The 14769-nt window shown below is 36.4% G+C and overlaps 1 protein-coding gene across 1 annotated transcript in view; it reads left to right on the forward strand.

Annotated features, from left to right (window-relative positions):
- Positions 1–13230, forward strand: part of LOC101890026 (serine-rich adhesin for platelets) — a 53340-nt gene extending 40110 nt beyond the window's left edge. Inside the window, exons 3-7 of the mRNA XM_059123103.1 lie at positions 5973–6794; positions 6877–7022; positions 7092–7229; positions 9342–10150; positions 12132–13230. Coding sequence (XP_058979086.1) covers positions 5973–6794; positions 6877–7022; positions 7092–7229; positions 9342–10150; positions 12132–12543 — 2327 coding nt within the window. The 3' untranslated portion in view covers positions 12544–13230. The remainder of the gene's footprint in view (positions 1–5972; positions 6795–6876; positions 7023–7091; positions 7230–9341; positions 10151–12131) is intronic.
- The last annotated feature ends 1539 nt before the right edge of the window (positions 13231–14769 follow it).

Genomic DNA, 14769 nt, shown 5'->3' on the forward strand with positions numbered 1-14769 from the left:
AGAAAGGAGCCCCTTTAATCCCATTTTTTAAATATAGTTAAAAACTTCCTTTAACCCGGATAGAAGCAAGTCCTTGAAGACGTGAAGAGTCTAAATCTTACCTACATATACGCCAGAAATCCATATACAGGTTGAGATGAAAAAACTGCAACCAACTTCAGACTGCTGTCATTTTCAGTGGCAGCTCATTATATTGTTTTCAAGTGTACAAAAGAATTTTGGGGAGAATTTTCCAGAAAAATAGTTATTCGTGATGGAATTCAAGCGTGATAGTGTGGTTTATTTATATTTGGCTCGAAAACCACAAGTGGCTATCGTTAGAGCATTCCAGCATTTAAATGTGAATAAATCTTTTGTGTCTCGTACCAATGCTCCTTCCCGTGATACTGGTAGCGTAGCCCGACGCCAAGGAAGTGGACGGAAGAAAACAGCAACATCATCTTAAATGGTTTGAAAAGTAAAGAAGCGACTTAATCGAAAAATGGCTCGTAAGCTGAACATATCGCAAAATTCCATTCGGCAAATATTAAAAAATGAGCTCGGGGTAAAGCCATTGAAATGTCAAAAAGTCCAAGAACTTACACCGCAAGAGAAAGAAAACAGACTCAAAGGAGCTAAAGAGTTGATTCGCTTAGCCGAAAGTGTGAAAACTGACGAATTTGGTTTTCTCCGATGAGGAAACATTATAATAATAAGGAATATATATTTTTAAAATTACGACCATTTGTGGGGGAGGTACCAGAAGAAGTGGACCGATATACTCCATCTTTACACCAGACCTTGGGCTAATAAAATGATTGGGATGTGTGAAATTTGAAGACAATCGCACTCTTACATCACATTTTATGAGAGTTGTAACTCTTCAAAATTTTGACCATTTGTGGGGGCGGCACCAGACCTAGCACCGATGCAAATATTAGAATTTGCAAAGTTGGAGCAAAATCGGATTATCCTTTCTGTTTCTGACCTTTTTTGAGGGGAGGGGTTTACCAGAAGGAGTGGACCGATATTGCCCATCTCCGAACTCGATCTAAGTTTGACGAAGATATTACCATGTACCAAGTTCGGACCAAATCGGATACTCCTTTCGAGAGTTATCGTGCGCACCAGTCAGCCAGACAGACAGACAGACAGACGGACGGACGGACATCGCTAGATCGACTCCAAATGTTCTGAAACGGATTTGGTCCAAAGAGACCTAGGGTCTAAAACCGTTATTTCGACTAATCACGTTTTGACTGTATCAAATGATATATACCCTCTGTGGCCATATGGCTGAGGGTATAATAAGTCGCCAACATGATATATAAATTGTCCTTAAATACGTAAAAAGTAAATTCCAATTCTCTTTGTGTTGGTGATTATAAAAAACAAAATTCAACCGAAACCACTGTTCACCTGACAATGACCATATTGAGGGCCTCGCCTCGCCTCCCATGTGTGTTAACACATTTTTGCGTATTTTCGTATTCAAGGTGTAATGGATGGGCGGTTAGATTAGTTGGTTGTTTCGTTCGTGATTCATAGGAAAGCTCATAAAAATGTGATAGAAACCAAACAACTTTGATTATAAACTGATGTTGGTAAACTTTTCATGGAGATGACGATGGCAATGATGAAGATGATCACAACCAATTAATGTTGGTATAATAATAATGACCATCCATAAACATTTACACACACACACATACAAACCCGGCGGGATGATGTATTTCATTTTGGTAAAGACTTTGGCTTCAACAATTTTTATTGAGTATTTAGATGATTCCGGCGTGTAACCCCCTTAGCCGCCCATCTAGCAAGTTTATTAGCATTTATTGACAGGTCCATGTGTCCAGGTATGTGTTTTGAAGGGGGGAGGTGTGCTATTTTAGCTGGGGATAAAATCTTAAGGTTTAGATTCTTTGCGATTACCACAACTTTTCTGTTTTGCCGGTTTATGTGGATGGCTCTTCTTATTGAGGTTAATGGGTAAACTTCACATATTCTTGAAGGTCGTACCTTGTTTTGGTATTTATTTTGTTTGTTGTCTATGTGTATGTATTTATACCTGTATGTGTGTATGCGTTTGCTATTTTGCAAAATTGCTCAGCCATACGACGTGATTTGGGTTAGAATCTTTAAGTGTCCGCTTTATGACTTTGCCAATCTTGTGGGTTGGATGGTTGGCTGGAGAAATGTTATCAACCATTCCCCACTTACAAAAATATGTTTGTATGTAGGCAGGAATGTGGTTAGATATCTTTATATGTATGTAGGTATGTATGTAAATGAATGGATTCCATAGACAAGAGGAATTTCGATTTGGCTCTTTTATCTGCAGCAAACGTCTTTAAAATCTCTCTGCCACACAAAATCATGATTAATTATAGAAAATTGTCTTCGAACAGCAGAAGAGATTTCTTAATATTGATTAATGATCGTGATGAAATAGAACATTGATACCGTTATGACGATATCCAAAAATAGACGGAACAAAATCGGTATTGAAATGTTTATCTAGTTTATGAAAGCAATCAATTAATATTCATTATGAGAATATTTTTATTAGGTCATATTATTAGTCGTATTGATGACAGCTTGACTTGATTCCAAGACTAGGGCGGACTATTGTTTTCTTTCAGAGGAGGGAATATATAAATTGTATTTTTTCTTGATCAGTGTGTGAATTTGAATAAATTTAGCAATGTTCCCCTCTCTGCCTGTCAATGTGCCAAAATCACGATACAAATTACAATATTTATGATAAATCTTTGAAACATTGTTTCTGGATGTTTGGCATCGAAAACGGTTTAGAAACATTAAATACTTCAGCCTCAATTTGCTGTAATTTAGTAGTTTAGAGTTCTCAGTATGTAGAATCTTTTTCTGCCGGAATTTCCAATAAAATGTCCTGCAATTTGAAATTTTAGGTTGTAGGAGAATGAAACACCCTACATGTAGAAAATATCACCCTCCATGTTTTTCTACATATCATTATTTGAGTTTATTCCCAATGTTGCGGTACCTCCTGATATTTGGTCTTTCTCAAAGTTTCCAATTTCCAATTCTTAGCATTAAAGTTGGTAATTTAAAAATTTTAGTTCTCATAGAATGAAAGCATCTTAATATTACAGGGTGAGGTAGAAAAACTACACCAAAATAAAACGCAATAATTTTTACATTTTTTTTTTAATTTTATTGAATGAATGCAAAAAATGTCGGAAATAACATCAAATTTTAGAATAAGTTTAGATTTGTTCGAATTGGTCATCTTGGCACGAATTATAGCCTTCAAACACGCTGCCCGAATGTTGCTCTGCAGTATTTTGACCCATTCCCGGCGAAGCGCTTGCTTGAGGTGATCGACACTTTGGTATTTTTTAGTGCCAACCTTGCTTTCCAAAATACTCCAGAAACAAGAGAGATTTTGGTGGTCATTGTGCGCTAAAAATGAAGCGTGGAACCTCATTTTGTAACCATTTTTGGATGCCGAGTGCTGAGTGCGATAGTGCTAAGTCCTGTTGGAATGTCCAAGGTCTGCGGCCAAAGTGTTTGCATACCCAAGCCTTTAATACACCCTCCAGAATATTTTCGTGACAATATTCGGCATTTATTCTGATGCCACGGTCAATTAATTCGACCTTGTAGCGACCATCGGCAGTTATGGCGGCCCACACATAACCATGGCCGGCGCTTGAGTTCTGGTGGCCAACCGAAGGCGCACATTTTTAGCTGACCTCTTTGGCAAGTAAACACGATCATTTTGTTTGTTTAAAAACTGCAGGACGACGAATGTTTTCTCATCGGAGAAAACCAAAATCGGCAGTTTACCACTTTCGGCCAAGCGAGGCAACTCTTTAGCTCTTCTGAGTATATTTTCTTTCTGTTGCGGTGTAAATTCTTGCACTTTTTGGAATTTCAATGGCTTTACCCCGAGCTCATTTTTCAATATTTGCCGAATGGAATATTGCGATATGTTCAGCTCACAAGCCATTTTTGGCCACTGCGTCGCGGGTTTCGATCAAGTCTTAATAATACACGGTAACTTTTCGAACAATTTCTGCTGATGTTCCTGTTTTCTTCCGTCCACTTCCTTGACGTTGGGCTACGCTACAAGTATCACGGTAACGAGCGATGGTACGAGACACAGATGATTTATTCACATATAAATGCTGGAGTGCTCTCACGATAGCCACTTGCTTTTTTCCAGTCAAATGTAAAGAAATCACACTATCATCCTTGAATTCCATCACGAATAAGTTTTTTTTTTTCTGGAAAATTCTCACCAAAATGCTTCTGTACCGTATGTAAACCATAGGAACCAACAGTGTCCTCAATATCACATTTAGTACTTATATCCTGAACAATCTACATCTCTCCATCCTATACATAAACAGTGATCCAATATTAATACAACTTTGTACTTTTCGAACAATAATAGTAAGCATTTACAAAACCACCACCAGACCCCAACGGAGACCTCAGTATCAAATTTCGGCTTTCCAGCTCTATACATTCGCTCAGTACCAAATTTTGTAATTTTTTTATCGCATAAGACCGTTCTATATCTCAAATACAGACAACAGGAAGGATCACATTGTAAAATTTCACGGTCCCATATCTTTCTTTCGTGCAGTTAAACTACGCTTTTTCAGATACGACAGCGACAATAATCTCAAATCTCAGGATTTCAGCTCTGTAATATCCCCCATTACCAAATTTATTAAGCGTATCCAAATCCAGCTCCGTTTCTCAACCAAAGACAGCAACAGTGATATCCATCCGAAACCACTCATATATCTCAATTTCACGTACCAACCGATACCTCAATATCAAATTTGAGGATACCAGCCCTCAATCGACGAGGCTTGTCCGCAGGCAACATTCTTTGCGTCAATTGAATTTTGTACGGGAACAAATGCAAATCAATGCGAATAATCCGTTGTAAAATGGACCGAGCCATGCCCAACTGCTGAGAACGGCGTTTTTATATGGCTTTTCGACTTTTATATGGCCTCTTCGGATTAGAAAGAGCCTTACCAGTCGAAAATTTTTCGCATAAACGCTTAATGGTGTTCTTAGAAGGCGCACTTCTCACATTTTTAATGTTTTAAAAGCACGTTGAGTTTTCACAATTGACTTCATCTGTTGAATGTAAATTTCAGAGCGCTCGCGTGGCGTGTATTGGTTCATGGTGAAAATCTGCTTGGACTGACGCTTCAAACGCGGTATGTCATTAAGCGATGTGACATCTCTGTCAAAAGTTATGGCGTTGCCAGATGGGTCCGTCGAATATGGACAACCCTGTATAATTTGATACGAGCAAAATCCACTCCAGAGTCGCTCTAGCCATCACCAATTCAATTTTGATTAAACTTAGATCGAATTCGAGGATGAGAAATTGCGTTTACTCCTCTCCTTCTTTACAAATGTTCAAAACTTTCAAAAATTACTAGATTTCATAGAAAACATTGGGACCATGTTATGTGGTTGAAACTTCGCATTAAGATTTCTGCCAGTTTTGGAGCAGGTATGAAAATAAACAAGACCTAGTATATTTCTTCGTGTAACTACCAATAAAGGGTCAACATTTTAAATAATCTTAAGGAGAAATATTCCACCGATTTTCCTCCGATCTCTATATCGGTCCACTTTTTCCGTGTCTAACCCAATAAAGTTCAAAATTCTTTAAATGAATATATTTTATATATCATTTAATGCATCTGGAGGATGGTTCTCGCTCATTCTCCAATAAAGGTCAAAATTTTGTATAAAAATTATTATTACAATTGAGAAGAAATTGGTGCTCGTTTTCTCCATTTTCGTATATCCCAATATCTGGGTCAATATTGCATCTGGTGCTTGGATGGAGTATATTGTTTCACTGATTTTAGTAGTACTTCCCACAGAGAACAGTCAAAATATAGATTTTAATAAATCAAAAATAATTTCAAAAAAAAAAATAAAATTTCTCTTCTCTCATCTTACAGGCGAAATTCGTTCATCAATAGCTCCACGCAAACCTGAACGTACGGCCAGTATGCGTGAACGTGAGGCCCAATTGGAATTGGCACGTAAACGTCATATTGGAATAAATCAACAGCCCAATGGAAACAACAGCAGTACTAACAACAACAACAAGGAAAACGCTGATACTCTCTCAATTTGCTCGTCAAATGGTGAAAATGTATCTGCGGATCAACAACATTCCACAAATCCCAATGGTTCTAACAATGCAGCAACAACAACACCAATCATTACAAATAACAACAAACAGCAACAAAATGCCATTAAAAATATACAAAGTCCACAATTGGGTGGCATCGCCGCCGCCTCACGTCATGAAGGTAAGCCACCAACAACGAACAATGGTGGTGGTGGCAGCAGTCGCACCAGTACCTTCGAACGCAAGAAGAACGAAGCGAAACCAACAATGTCCAATAAATTGGAAATATTCGAAACAACACAACAGACTAACAACTCCAACAGCAATAACAATAACAACGCATCCGATACTTGTTCGATCAAGAGTGACAGTCGTACGAATAGCCTTAAGGATACGGTACGTAAAATCAACAGTACCATTGATAATTATCTCAAGGATAAGAGGGACTATGAGAATATGTATGAAATGGTTAAGAGCCCATCATCGCCACCACCGCCCCCGGCCAGGTCGGCGGATTTGCAGGCCTCCCAGCGCCTAATGCAGGCAAGACGGCGGGAAAATCTCCAATTGGATACCATATCTGTGGCCAGTTATACACGCAGTGAATATGGACCGGTGAGGACTTATGGCCTCAACAATAGTTTGGGTGAGTAGTTGAGATTTGTACAACTTTTCCACAGAGATTAATGGATTTCATGATTTTTTTCTGGTTTTTATTGTTTTTCCAGCGAACATTCCCCGCATGATTTCAGCTTCATATTGTGGCAGTGAAATGGGTGATTTGGATATTTATTCACCCTACAGTTATTATGGCAGCGAAGCGGGCGGTGATATCTCAGCCGATATAAATGACAGTGTTTGGGGTATACCATCGGTGAGTTGGAGACGATTTTGATTGTGTGGAAAATAAATAATTAAAAATTTTTCATTGTTTTTGTTACAGGGCATGAAAACCAGAGTTAAAGCTACAAATCGTTTGCGCATGCGCAAAGGTCGCAGTGTTGTCCACAAAACCATCGAGGACAACTATTCAGCTGTTGTGGGAGCCAATCATGAGGCATTGGCACAAGTTTTAGAACAGGTGAGAATACATTTGGAAATTTCACTAAAGGTTCAAAGGTCAATCTCATTTAAGGCCAGTTTCCACATCGTGTTAGAGTCATATGTAAAATGGTCTTTTAATATTTTAATATTATTTATAACGTTTTTTGTAGTAGGCTTGTAAGAGCGCCCTATGATTTTTAAATTAAAACGAAACTCTATATGTAAAATATTTATATTACACTTATACTATGAATATATTAATGTATACTATCCCATAAAGCGTTTTCTTGCGGATAACAATGTTCAAGGCGCCTTAAAGTATGTTATACAAATGCTTAACATCTAGAAAATGTAGCTTTACATATGACTTTAATTTTATATATATACTAACCTTTTCTTGGAATTATTGTAAAAATCCCAAATTATTACATGCCGATTAATATTTGGTAGTTAGGCTTGGATTGATATAAACTCCATCATAAGGTTGTAGCTCTGGGTAACATCGCGTTTAGAGCAGCATAAGCACATTTACACAAAATTCTCATGGGTTCATCTTCGATTTGTTGAATACTGGAAGCGATGGAAACAAATCAAAAATTAATATTGTTTGTCAAGTTGCAATTAAAAGGAGGAATGAGGTATTCTAACGTTTAACTGATCAATAGATCGAATTTCTTCTAGAGGACCAAAATGGATGGTAGACTCTTTGGAAGTCCTTTTGGTAGAAGGCCTACATATTTTCCATGGAAAAGACCTCTTTGACAGATAGAAGTATGCTACAGACAAAAGATATTTTTGAAGTTGTCTAAAAGTCCCATATCTAACGGATGAACATTTATGGACAGTAAAACTTCAAGTGGTCTTACACGCCCTACATGCAGAGGACCCTCCAGAAATCTTTTATCGACACAAGTTCTCCGAAAAGAAGTTCTCCATAGTTAACAAAACTTTCAGACAGAAGACCTATAAAAGTTCTCTAATATCTTCTATTTAGAAGATATTCTGTCTTTAGAAGCTCTTCGATACATCGAAAACTGCGTATTTCTGTAGAAAATCCCAAAGGTTTCATCTGTCTACAGGAGCAATATAGATTGTATTCTAAAATGTCTTCTGTCTATCGAAGACTTCCAAAAGGCCTCGTGCCTACGGACGATTTGTAAACAGAATATTCTTTATTGAAGACCTCATCTTCAAAAGAATTATAAAAAACCTTAATTTTTTTAATGTTTTGTAAAATCCTCTCTCAGCAGGAGACCCTAAAAAGTCACTATCTAATGAATCCTTCTCAAAGGATTTTATTTTATAGAAGCTATCTGAAAGGTCTTCCGTCTACAAAAAAATAACTCTAACAGATCTTTTGCCTTTAGAATACCCCTTTAATGTCTTAATTCTAGAGAATAGATTTAAATTTTGCTTCCAGATGTCCCTGCAAAGGTTTAAAAGCTATTAAATAGCTCTAAAAGATTATCTCTCTTAATAAGGCCTCTGATATATAATCAGGAAGGTGTTCTGTGAAATGAAAAACCTCGAAACGATCTTCTGCCTCCAGATAACATATTGTAGGTCTTAATACTAAAGAAAAACTTTAAAAAGTCTTCCACCTACAAATGAATTCCAAAAAGCATTTTATCCTTCTATCCCTTGAGCTATCCGCAGTTCATTTGAGTTTATGTAAAATTCTCTTACAAAGCATAATTTCAAAGAAATACAAAATGTTCCCCAAAGTTTACAAAAATGTTCCCCAGGGAATTTAAACAAAAAATCAAAATATGTGGTAGATGGACCTTGCCTGCCCCACCCTTTTTGCTTTCTTTGTCATGTAAACTTTTAAAATGCCGATAAACGTATCTTCTGATTGTAGCTTTATGAGAACTTAAGGAATATTTATGTTCTGGACAGTTCCAGTAAATGGCTCCCATCGGTCGAGTTATCCAAAGGCATGTTTCTGTTTATAAAGATTTATGTCATGAAACATTCTATAGAATAATATAGATAGTGTCGCAAAAATAATCTGAAACGACAGTTTTTAATGCTACTTGATTTCCACTCTTTTCTCCAGTCGTATATATTTCAAATAATATACACTACCTCTATTGTTTCCTATAGATATCCAATAACAAACATCATTCCTTCTTTCTTTTTTTTTCAGCTCCAACAAACTCCCATTATACCACCAGCCCTGAGACCACTTGCCAATGCCATAAATTTGCGTTTTGAAGATTTCACCATACTGGAGGGAGCCCAAGCTTTTGTGGTTGGCAAAAAAGCATTCCATGCTGCTCTATGGACAACAGCACCAGTGACATTGGCACTCTCGGCCGATTGCAATCAATTGGCTGGAGTAGGCGGTGAATTAAGTCAACTGTCCGGTGGTGTATCGGGTGCTCTAAATCCCATTACCGAATTTTGTGATGTTGTGCCCAGTTATCATTTGCCATTAATGCCAAGCACAGAGATGACATTGCTACAGGCCACAATCTCGGTATTGCCACGTCTGCAGTTGGATACATTGCAGTCGATAGGAGCCATACTCAAGGGTAAATCCCATGTCTTGGATAAGAGTAATTTCAATTTCCGTGGTTCAATACCTAATCTGACAATATTGAAAGATGTTGGAGGTGTTGTTAACGGCAGCAACAACAACATGAGAAATGGCTTGTCCATTCAAAATCTAAGCACACTCAATGAAGAAATTGGTGGTGGTGGTGATGTGAGTTTGAAATTGCCCGAACAACAGCAACAAGAACACAATTCAGCTGGCAACGGCAGCAATGGCATGCCAGCCTTCGATGATGTCATGACCCGAGAGGTGGCTTTCATTATGCTACAACTTATCAATGGTATGAAACATTTGCAAGTCAAAGCTGTCGAAGAGATGCCTTTGAGTTTGTCGAATGTGGTGCTTTCCAAGGAGTATGACAACAAAGATGCCCAGGCGCGTTTATGTGTATTACAGGGGTGAGTATTGATTCCGGATTTTGTTGGACACCTTTATTATACAAATAACGCTTTGCCACATTATAACAGGAAAAATCCAGTAAATTATGAAACAATTGCTGAATTTAGGCTACTTATAAAACACCGATCTGCGGGTCTTATGGGTGGATAGACTACTTGCAAAACATCGTTTGTAGACGATAGACTTTTAAGAGTGTTTCTATAGTTAAATCCTCTAAGAGGTCCTCTGGAGACAAAAGACTTTTAGAGTTTTTCTGAAGTAAATACTTTAAGAATTGCTCTGGAAACCCAAGGTCGACTCAAGGTATTTCGTAGACAGAATCCTTTTTAAAATACATTTCAGAATACTTATTAAAACAGATGACCTTTCGGGGTTCTTCTTTAGAATTAAAACCTTCTAAAGGAGTTTTGGGAGGCGACAACCTTATACATATTTTATTTTTTTTCTCGTAAATAGCCCTCTAAATGTATCTAATTTCATAGAATTCCTCTGATAGGCCTGCCGTCTTCAGAAGAACTCTAACAGAACATTTGCCTTCAGAAAGCCTTTTAAAACCTTAATTGTATAGAAGAGCTTTAAAAATTATTATATTTACTAGAAGGTCTCCGATTCTTTATAGCTCTTTTGTAGAATTAAAACCTTAAAGGGATCTTCTGGAGGAAAAAAATTTGTTAGAGTCCTTCTGAAGATGTAAGACCTTTCAGAGGAGAATTCCTACTAGAGGTTTTGTATGGACAGAAAATCTTCTATAACAATTTCAGATGTCTCCTTTCTACAGAGTTGAGACCTTTGCAGTTCTTCTGGAGATTTTCCATATAGAAAAATCCTTTTTGAAATCTTTCACAGGCAAAAGGTCTTCTGGGGGTCTTTGACAGATAGAATACATTCTAAAGGTCTCCAGTAAGCCAACGAAATGTTTAGGGTCTTCAATATAAAGAAGAGAAGACCCTTGGGATATTTACTCTTTTTAGAAGACTTTTATTGAGTCTTCTGTCAAGAATGTCTGTCATTGAATTTCTTTTTTTTGTTTTTTTTTTTTTTTTTTTTTTTTTTTTTTTTGAAGCTGTTCGGTCTCTAAAAGCCCTGCTTACTGAAGACCCCCAGAAGATCTTCTGTTTTCTCGAGAATTTCTGTCTTTTTATACCCTCCACCATTCTATGGAGGGTATATTAGCTTTGTCATTCCGTTTGTAACTCCTCGAAATATTTATGATATCCCCCATGTAACGGACCTCCTGATATTCGGTTTTTTCATAATTGTAGCGACATTATTTACAAGAATTATTTCAAATTTCATATTTAAAGTTCGTAATGGGTACTACAGCCTATGACAAAAATTTGTGTTTTCAAGTCCACGTCATCGTATAGCCCCCATATAACAGTACCTCCAGATAGTCGGTATTTTGATGACTTCAGCAACATTATTCACCGGAATCTTTTCAAATATCGTATTGGAAGATCTTAATGTGTACTACAACCTATGACAAAAAATTTCGAATGCAGATTCACGTCTTCGTATAGTCCCCATAAAACGGTTTTCATATAAGTGATAGTTTTCGGATTTTTTTTTTTTAATTTTTCAAGTTCCTTCTCAGTGGTGGAGGGTATTAAAAGTTCGACCCGAACTAAACTGCTTTTTTACTTTTTTTGTTTTCTGAAGGTCCTCTACCTGTAAATTGCTTCTATAGGGTTCTCTGTCTATACATGACACTTTGTAGTCTAAAGATGATGTCTCGAAGGGTTTCTGCCTTTAAATGGCATATACTAGGTTTTTAGACTATTTCCAAAGGGAAATTTGTCTATAGAATACTTTTCCCTATCAAAGATGACCTTTCTATGGAAAATGTGTGGGTCTTCCAAACGGCTTCCATTAAGACTATTTAAGACTTTTTCCGAACGCCAGAAAAAAGAACCGCCTTTTTTTTAAATCCCTCTTAACCGTCAATATTAACTTTTGCTTTTCTCTTTCCATCGCTTCTAGTACTCAACAAGACGAAGATGAACCCATGGGCACTTTGTGCAAATGTGCCCACGCAGCTCTAACCGAGATGTTGCCCACAACCAAAATGACACCCATTGTTGCGGATATTCTGAAGCAAGATCGCTCCGAATCTCTTTCGAAATCGAAATCTGTACTCGAATACATACTGTGGGGTCCTTCGGATGTGGTACTTACCGGTTCAACAAAGGAACGTGAAACAGCACTACAACGTTGGTTGGATTTGGAGAGGGCCACCGTGCTGCATGGCCTTGTGCGTACACGTGTCGAATTGACAGTTTACGATGAATGTCATTTGATGTTTTTGGTGCGTTCCACGGCGAAAATTATGAATGATGCAGCAAAAATCATTGCCAATTACCAGGAGCAACAGCAACAGCTGCAGCAACAATAATGTTTAACAAAATCTTGTGGATTCGAAATCCAAAAGTAGTTTTTAATTTAGGAAATATTTATAAATATTAAAAAAAAATAATAATATATTATTCATCAAATAGTTTGCTTTGGAAAAAGCCTTAAAATAAAATATCAAATATTATTGTCACTTTCAATTTTTAGCTTGCCCTTGAAGCGTAAGCGTGTGCCAAATTTTCATATCTGTTTAACGAAAACCTGCTCCCTTAAAATTCTCTTTAAATTAATATTTGTTATGATATATATTATTTCATTTCATTTCGTTTCGTTTTTTTAATTTTAATTTTATTCTTGTTAAATTGTAAAATAAAAAGAATTAAATGTGAATTTTATAAAAAAAATCTTATTTTTATGTTGTTGCAGAAAAAAGAATACTTAATTACTGTTCTCTCTCCATTTATCTGCAAAAATCAATATAATAATTATTTTTAATACTTGTGTACATTTATATGAATATTTATGTTAATTTCTATTATTATTTTTTTTTTCATTTCATATTATTAATTCCTTTTTTTATAATAATTGGTGTTTGCGAACAAATTTATGAATATTATATCGAATCGAATTATTGTAACGGATACAAGCATACATACATATACAAACATTATTATATTATTTTGTAATAATAAACAAATATTTATATTATTATATATTTAATTAAAAACAAGTTGTTGTTGTTGTTTTATTTGAGTAGCTGTAAAGGGACTGGAATAAGGATGTACTTTCTTTATTTGATTTATTTCCATTAAAAAATATTTTGAGAAATGTCTATATATTTCACCAAATGAATTACCATTCATCTACTGAATAGTTTTTACAGGGTAAGATGAAAAAAACTGCAACCAATTTCAGACTGCTGTCATTTCTAAGCCACCCGTCCGAAAGCTGTTAAAATTATTTCAATGACAGCTCATTATATTGTTTACAAGCGTACGAAAGCATGTTGGTGAGAATCTTCTAGAAGAAAAGTTATTCGTGTTGGAATTCAAGCGTGTCTTTTGGGTCTCGTACCATCGCTCGTGATTACTTGCCAAAGAGGTCGGCTGAAAATTTGTACCTTCGGTTGGCCACCAAAACTCAAGCGCCGGCCAGAGGCCACTATAACAGCCGATGGTCGCTCTTCGCTCGTATTAATCGATCGTGGCATCGGAATACATGCCGAATATTATCGCGAAAATATTCTGAAGGGTGTATTAAAGCCTTGGGTACGCAAACATTTTGGCCACAGACCTTAGACATTCCAACAGGACTCAGCACCATCTAACGTCTTCAGAAGAACTCTAACAGAACATTTGCCTTCAGAAAGCCTTTTAAGTCCTTAATCGTATAGAAGAGCTTTAAAAATTATTATATTTACTAGAAGGTCTCCGTACACATGCGATTCTTTATAGCTCTTTTGTATAATTAAAACCTTAAAGGGATCTTCTGGAGGAAAAAGTTTTGTTAGAGTCCTTCTGAAGACGTAAGACCTTTCCTACAAGAAAGCTTGTATAGACAGAAAATCTTGTATAAAATTCCCAGATGTCTCCTTCCAGAACTTTCTACAGAGTTAAGACCTTTGCAGTTCTTCTGGAGGTTTTCCACATAGAAAAATCCTTTTGGAAATCTTTCACAGACAAAAGGTCTTCTGGGGGTCTTTGACAGATAGAACACATTCTAAAGGTCTCCAGTAAGCAAACGAAATTTTTAGGGTCTTCAATATAAAGAAGAGAAGACCCTTAGAAGATTTTCTCTTTTTAGAAGACTTTTATTGAGTCTCCTGTCTAGAATGTCAGTTGACTATAGAGCAGCTCTATAAAAAAACCTGTGATTGAATTTCTTTTTTTTTTTTTTTGTGGTTAGAAGCTGTTCGGCCTTGGGTACGCAAACATTTTGGCCGCAGACCTTAGACATTCCAATAGGACTCAGCACCATCTCACTCAGAACGCGCCACCCAAGAATGGTTACAATGGTATTTCCGACATTTTTTGCTTTCATTCAATAAATTAAAAAAAATGTAAAGAGTATGGCGTTTGACTTTGTTGGAGTTTGTTGTCTCACCATGTATATTTTACATACCTTTGGAACCCTAAATATATTTTATTGAAACTACGATTGAAAATTATAAATATTTATTTGAACACATGAAAAAAAAACAATATATCTATTCTCAAGACAATATATCTATTCTCTCAAAGACCGCCAATATATATATATATATATATAT

The sequence above is a fragment of the Musca domestica genome, unplaced genomic scaffold (assembly GCF_030504385.1).
Source record: "Musca domestica strain aabys unplaced genomic scaffold, Musca_domestica.polishedcontigs.V.1.1 222, whole genome shotgun sequence".
Classification (NCBI taxonomy): Eukaryota; Metazoa; Arthropoda; class Insecta; order Diptera; family Muscidae; genus Musca; species Musca domestica.